Consider the following 7,657-nt stretch of genomic DNA (forward strand, 5'->3'; position numbering starts at 1 on the left):
ATAATTTGATCTAATGTGAATGTCAAAATAAATTCATAATATTTTCATTTTGATATGAATATTCGTTGTTTGGTTTTTTGTGCTCACACTCAATATCAGGGGCCCGTTTCATAAACCTGTTCGGAAGTTATGAATGACTTTACCCACGACTGGTGACCCTTTCTTGTGGTATATGACATATCCCTATGTAGCGTACCTATAAGAATATGTTCCAGTCGTTCGTAAAGTTGTGCGTAACTTTACAAACAGCTCTATGAAACACCACCATGTTCATCCAACTACATTTATTCGGGGGGGGGGGCATGTGGCCTCTTTTTTTTTTAGTTATTATTGTGCCCGAGGAAGTCCAATATCACCCATTTTGAATGCTCTTACGGTTCAAGGTTTGCTGTTTTCTCTCTGTATCCATTTCTTTCCCATCTCATACTCTATCTCTATCCATCACTTACACGTTCCTTCTCAATGTTCTTCCTCACTTCATCTTTACCTTTCTCTAACCCTCTTCAGCTTGATCCCTGTTCACCTTTACCCCTTTCAAATCTGCATATTTCTCAAACCTATCAATGATGGAGGGGGGGTTGTCTTTCTGTGCATTCCATAGCTGTGTACTTTCCTTTTCTTTTCAACTCGTTTTTTCTCCCCTCAATCCATCTCTCTACCTCTTGTACCACCTGTTATTCTCTACCATCCCCTCTCCAACATTGTGTCATCTGAATTCTGCATGAAAACATTGTCTTCAGATTTGCTCATTTGGAATAAAATTAAACCACATGTAATCAAGTCGTATCATAACATAATACAATTTCATTGAAGAAGCTGCATTGAAAAAAAATTAAAAACAATTCTGCATATGAGGAAAATATTGGATTCATTACCATGAAAGTACAACTTTGAGCATTCAAGAGATACCTGGGCCGCTGGAAACCATTTCACAGAAGTAATATGCACGGCCATTGACCCTTGTGCAATATGAGATGCCCCAAATATTCATGTTTTTACATAATTACACTAATCAAACCTTAAAAATATTGATTTTTCCAGATGTTCTTATGAAAATGAAACTTGTATCGTTAAGTCAGGTCGTTTCATGAGAGCTGTCCGCACTAACAAGTTTACTTTCTCTGAAAGTTACTATAGTAACTGTCAAGGCGAATGCCCTCATCCAATCAAAGCAAAGGATTACACTGAAATTGTCAACACTGACAACTTTCATTAAACAGCCCTGATTTGAACTATCTCTCTCATGGGAATCAAAATAATTGAGAATATGATTTAGAACTTCCCAATAATTGAGAATGTGATTTAGAACTTCCCAACTTTAATTAAACAGCCCTGATTTGAACTAGCTCTCTCATGGGAATCAAAATAATTGATATGTGATTTAGAACTTCCCAAGAAGGTCACATGTCATGCATAAAGTCATGTGTATCTTACGAATAGCTTTCTAAAACACCACTCGGATATCATTAGGTTTCTGGGGGGGGGGGTGTTTCACAAAGATTTAAGTATGCCTAGATTCATCTATGTTATAAAATGCATGACCGCATTGGACAGACCATGCCAAGAGGAGGCGCACTACTGCATTTAAATCAATAAGATTGCACATTGCGTATAATATATGCATCAACATTTAAGTACGACTCTACCATCCTAAATCTGTGTGAGGCAACACCCTGGACCATGCACAATGGGAAGAACAGTCAAGACCCAAGATTGTTTCAATTTCAAAATTTTTTAAATGCCTTTGTGTACTAGCAAGCCAGTCAACAAACTCTTATATCAAATAAAATGAAATTTTAGGAAAGTGATGAATCGTCCCCAAAAGTACAGATATTAACTTAAATGTGTAGGGTACTGGAATAATGTTTTACTTTTTTTTTATATTCATGGCAGTTGATATAAAGTAAAGGTTCTCTCTGATTGAATAGAAATAAAGGTACATTTTCCCTCTTTTCCACACTCTGACACTCGATATAATTGATTTGGTGCCATTTTTATTACCATTACTGTGAACTGTGTTATTACTGAAAATGCTTCTCATTCAGAAACTTGAACAATTATGCAGAAGGAGAAATATAAATAAGGTTTCAAATAAAAGAGACATAAAATTAGCTGCGGTGCAAATTTGCCAAAGCAGATGAATAATCAACATCAGGGAAGCGTTTCATGAAAGGACTTGTCACACTTTTTATCCGACAAGTCCCATTTTATCCAACAGTTGCCATAGTAACAGTGCTCCGCTACCAATCAAAACCAAGGAAATTTGTAAGTTTTGACAACTTGTCAGACAGAAATGTTGATGAAACACTCCCCAGATTAGATAAAACAAACTTTGCCGAATAAACCGTCCGACAGTTCCTTTCATGAAAAAGACCTCTGGTCATAGCTACTTTTTTTGTAATGCTACTTATTCAATTGATTGCCTTTGTCATTTTTTAGGCTCTATTAAGGAATTCATAAAGGCAGTTGAGTGATTACAGCTTCTAGACTGGCAACTTTTTGCAGCTATTCTGTTTGTGTAGCCATGCACCTGTAAATTGGAATCTGAAATGGAGAAACGTAGGTGCAATTCCACCTCTCATACTAGAACAACAGTAAGAGAGGAACATTACCTTTAATTCTAATTCAACATAATTTGAATTGCAAACGTGAAATAAGCAAATGAATTGAGAGAGGAGTAGAGACAAGCTGATAGGTGAAAGTTTGAACATGAACAATATCGTACAAACAATAAGAAAGTTATGAATTTTTAAAAGTTGTAAAAATTGGTACCGGTAATCGCTATACCCATGGAGACTTTAAATTGGCCGCATATGTGATGTCATAGTGATGTAAGGACTATTCTTCCATGTAACGTAAAATGGGTAAAATATAATTCTTTTAGAAAGTTTTACCCGGTACTTCAAGTGATATATTTTCCTTCACGAGGACATAAAAAATATACTTCCTGGGTTATATTCAGACTACTGCCCCAGGGGAAAGGGTACTTGGGAGAAAACCACAAATCCCTCATAATTAAGTACATAGCCTATGGGAAAGTTGTCCTTGCCCCTTGTCATAATTTACCGGTACTTACCTAGTTGCCAATATGAAATCTACATGGTCTTAAGGTTCTCAATGATAAAGCAGCCATAACTTTCTTAATGCTCGTTGGATTACTTTCAAACTATCACTACTCTGTTTCATTCATATTTCTCCTTTCCAACAAACCATTTAATGACCAAGGCTGGATTCCCCTTTAAATTGCAACTTACATCTAAAGCAACCCAGGAACATGACAAAATCTAAAAAGAGAACAATTGACATCCTAAGAAGATTCATCTCAGAAGTTGCATCACAAATCATATGTGATTTTATCCTCAATAAAGCTGTAGCACCTTGAGAGATTTAGCATCGCCAGTGGTGGAATGCTTAGGTTCAGTTCTCTCTGATTGCTGCGCAAAGTGAATTCTAAGTAGATCCAGTGCCTTTGAGGATCTTTTGTGCTCCATCCGTTCCTTCTCTAGCTCTGTCCTACATTGACTAAGCTCCTGATATAGAGCAGCAATCTGTGATTCATATTCTAATCTCATCGTCTCTTCCTTCTCCATTGACTCCAGTCGATGTCTGGAATCTGCCTCTGATAACTGAATCCTCACCTCCTTCAAATCGTGCTTCGTTCGAGAAAGAGCCTTCCGAAGATCAATGGCATCTTTTCTCATTGTCATTCGCTGCTCGACAACTTCCCGATAGTCATCTTCTGCCATAGCAAGCTTACTCATCTGCAGTCGCACCTCTTTGGTTAGATGTTGGGTTTGTAAATGCAGCCTCTGGTTTTGCTGGTGTGCCTCTTTGAGAGCTTTGGCTTTGGAGTTGAGGAGTTCAGTCTGTTGTTTGTGTTTCTTTTCAAGGTCTTTGTAATGCCTCTGTAAGGCTTTCAACTCAATGTGCAAGATCTGCTTCTCCTCTCTGACTTTTTGGAATTCTTTCCTGAGGATTTCAATCTCACCTTTAGACCAGATACCACCGTCTTCAGTCCTTTCCCCATCACCACCAGGATCCCTAATCTCTTTCTTCTTTGAAGATTCAGACCTCTTCACCTTACCCGTCAACTTTACATTCTGCTTCAGCTCAGACAATGGCTCACCGACCTGAATGTTCTTGTCCTTAGGGATCTGCGCCTCGGAGTCCATTCGAGTCTTGACTTGCTCATAGATATCCTTTGCCTTCTTTCTCTGGGCTAACCTCCATGCTTCCTGCGTACCTTCATCAGCCTGTTGTGGTTCCCTAGTTAGGTCCGAGAGACTGAGCTGGAAATGAGGTGGAAATAAATCTTCTACCCAGTGTCTCTGGCCAGGGGTTGTGCCTTGTGATTCTGACAGTGACATGCTGCAAAAGCAAGAAAGATAATAAACTTAGGTACATAACATAGAATATCTGTCTTCTACTAAGATAAACTGTACAGGAATAAGACTCATTTGAGGGGAGAGGATATAGAAAAGTACAGCTGGACGATAAAATGATGGGAAAGGGAATCACGCTCATGATACTCAAATGACACTTGTATTTATGAGAATGTCACAAATTGATCAGCGCTGATATTGTAACTAAAATGCATGAATTTCATTTTTTAAATGGTTTCAGACTTATTTTTTCTTCTCTGTTCATGATGACTTGTGAAATATTGGGGAAATATCCACTCATTCAATGAACAAGGTTATGATATAACCTTGTTCTCACTTGTATCTCCATGTGTGGCAAAATAAGGGTGGCAATGTTTGGCTTATTTTCTCTTTTTCTTTAGGGAAAATGCTTGATTTCTTTACACTGATAGTTTCCATTACATCTATTATTCATACAACTTGACTCTTATTTAAATTTGATTCTTTAAATTATTTTTTTCTTAATTAAAAATAGAGATCAAAAAATGAAAATTTTCTTGCCATATTACTTTCCACCACTAGAGGGCGTACAAAAAAATATGCCCAAAATTCAAGTTTTTGAGCGCTCTGGTGAATACAAAAATTATTCCCAAGTTACTAATGAAAAATAAATTGCAACTGTTTGAAAATTAGTAATTTTGGTCACAACAGTGATATTTTAATGATTTTTTGATGTGTGTGCTCTGTACAACATTGGCATACCATAGTCCTACCTGTAGATTCACCACAGGCAGGGTGGTAGCAGTGAACAAGTGGAAATATCTTGTCTTTTGATACACAAAAGGTACAATAAAAACCATTTTCAATTTTCTGAGAAAATTACATTTTCAGTCATTCATTTTTTCACTTCATTTTGACTTTTTGTCCATCTGTCATGTCCATGATTTTTTACTATTCGCTTTTTTTTTCTCAAGGAATAACTTTGTAATTTTTTAATAAATTAACATTTCCCAAACCTTCAGCAATATTTTGAATTATCTATTTCTGCTATTTTTACAATAAACTTTTGACTTGTCAGGGTGATTCCATACAAGATTTCATCATTGCAGGAATCACACCACACATCATGGCATGGATGTCAACACGTGGGACCGAGCACGAATCCTTACGGAAAGATCGATCGGGGACAAAAGGCATTCTCTATTTTTCTTAGCTGTAATAAACACAAATTCCAAATTTTTCAACATTATTTCTTTGCGACCTGCAAACCTAATCTCTTCTGGGTTACTACTAAGGCAGCTCCTCGTACAAAAGAGGTAAAATACTTACTTTGACAATTTGAATTTCCCGTGAGCTTGGTACCGTATCTCAAAATCGAAATCAAAATTGAAATAAAAAAACGCCCCGGGACCCGGCTCGGGTCCCGGGGCGTTCCTAGTCCCCTTGTTTCTATCATATAAGTTCTTATTAACAGGAAAAAATATTCTGGCTTAGTAGATATAAGTTTAAAATTTAACTTATTAATGTGGTATATGCTGATTGAATGCCAGTTTTTTTTTCATTATTAATTTTATTTACAGCTATTTCTTTATATTTAATAAGACAAAGAAAAAAAATCAAGAAGGGGTAGCTTTTTATTATTGGAAATACTAAAGCAACCTGTAAAGTAGGGTGAGCTGTGAGGGAGTGCTGCTTTGGAGAGGGTCGTATAGATGGGATTCCTTCCCTTCTTTTTTTACCTGCAGGAATTACGAGCAACTTATTTAGGATTTTTAGAGATAATGTTCTACATGGAAGGGATAACAATACTCGAATTGATCGACATTCATTTTTGTTTTAAACAATGGCGCAATAAATTAGATTTTATCATTCAATTATGTACTGCAGTTACACTAGGAAATCCAATCCTCACTCTCCCTATAAATAGCATAGTGAAAATCTTAGTTTTTATACAAAAAAATGGTGGAATGATCTTTTTAGATTTTTTTAATGAATAGATGTTTAAATTGTAATTTTGTTGAGGAATAAGAGAATGCGCGAAAAGGGGACGAATATTTTCATGGTGCAAAGAAAAAGGGGATGTAATTTTTTTACAGGAGACGTATAGTACAAAAGAAGTAGAGGATAGATGGAGTTCTGGGTGGGATGGGTCATGTTATTATAGTCATGGAACAAATCACAGCAAAGGAGTACTCATTCTTATCAAAATTTCGCTAGACTTTAAACTTATAAATATAAAACAAGATGACGAAGGGCGATACATACTCATTGATTGTGAAATCCAAGGACATAGAATGGTCCTTTGTAATGTATACTTACCGACGAGGGATAAAGAAAATCATCAAATAAAATTTTTAAAGGATATGATTATAGAGTTAAAAAAAATTAATAATTGTAACAAACCTGTTTTAATGGGAGGAGATTTTAATATTATAATGAATTCTGATTTAGATTATAATGGAACAGTAAAACAAAAATTACATGATAAGGTTAGTAAAGAAGTAGAAAATTTTATGGAGGAACTACAATTGATAGACATATGGAGGGAGAGAAATCCATTGAAAAGACAATTTACCTTCACTAAGAATAATCCGTTTATGCAAAGCAGATTAGATCATTGGCTAATATCAGATGATTTGGTAAATGTTATTAGGTGCAAAATTTTACTATCTATAGCTCCTGACCATTCAGCTATATTTTTGTTTTTGTATGATAAAACTGAGAAGGAAATGCGTAAAAAGAATGGTTCTTATTGGAAATTTAATAATAGCCTTTGTGGTAATGTAGAATATGTGAAAAAATGAAAATAGAAATACTTACATTAAAGGAGAAAATAAAAACAGAAGTTAGAGATAAAAGAGTTGTATGGGATTATTTGAAAATGAAAATAATGTCTTTCACAAGAACTTTTTCGAAAAAAATGGCTAAGGAAAAAAAAAATATAAAAAAATCTCTCGAAAAGAAATTGGAATGTAAAGAAAGTAGTTGCGTAATTTCAGTAGATGAAGAATTAATTAAAGATAGAAAAGGAAAGAACTTGCAGACAGTTACGATTATATTGGTTATATTTTGGTTATTATGATATATTCCTAAATTTCAGTTACATTTATTTACATATATACTGATTACCTTATTCTTGGACCCCTTTGAATATAACTTGAAATCGGACATCTACATTTAGTGCAATCATTTTCAAATTTGATAATCCCTATTCATTTTTTGATTCGATTATTTTCATGCAAATTTTACCAGTATTCCCAGTGCATCGGTTGGTTGGGCGGAGGGACCATCAGGTC

At 35.3% G+C, this 7,657-nt stretch overlaps 1 protein-coding gene across 1 annotated transcript; it reads right to left on the reverse strand.

Moving 5' to 3' along the window:
• Positions 1–2,772: 2,772 nt before the first annotated feature.
• On the reverse strand, positions 2,773–5,719 carry LOC121430049 (coiled-coil domain-containing protein 160-like). The gene is made up of 2 exons (XM_041627319.1): positions 5,691–5,719; positions 2,773–4,368 (listed from the first exon to the last, which is right to left on the reverse strand). Exon 2 carries the CDS (start codon positions 4,365–4,367, stop codon positions 3,360–3,362), a length of 1,008 nt encoding a protein of 335 aa, XP_041483253.1. The 5' UTR covers position 4,368; positions 5,691–5,719; the 3' UTR covers positions 2,773–3,359.
• Positions 5,720–7,657: the final 1,938 nt, after the last annotated feature.

The sequence above is a fragment of the Lytechinus variegatus genome, chromosome 16 (assembly GCF_018143015.1).
Source record: "Lytechinus variegatus isolate NC3 chromosome 16, Lvar_3.0, whole genome shotgun sequence".
Lineage (NCBI taxonomy): Eukaryota > Metazoa > Echinodermata > Echinoidea > Temnopleuroida > Toxopneustidae > Lytechinus > Lytechinus variegatus.

What these genes read in the sequence shown, in the direction of transcription:
- LOC121430049 (XM_041627319.1), bottom strand. Translation starts at nt 4,367, where the DNA reads ATGTCACTGTCAGAATCACAAGGCACAACCCCTGGCCAGAGACACTGG.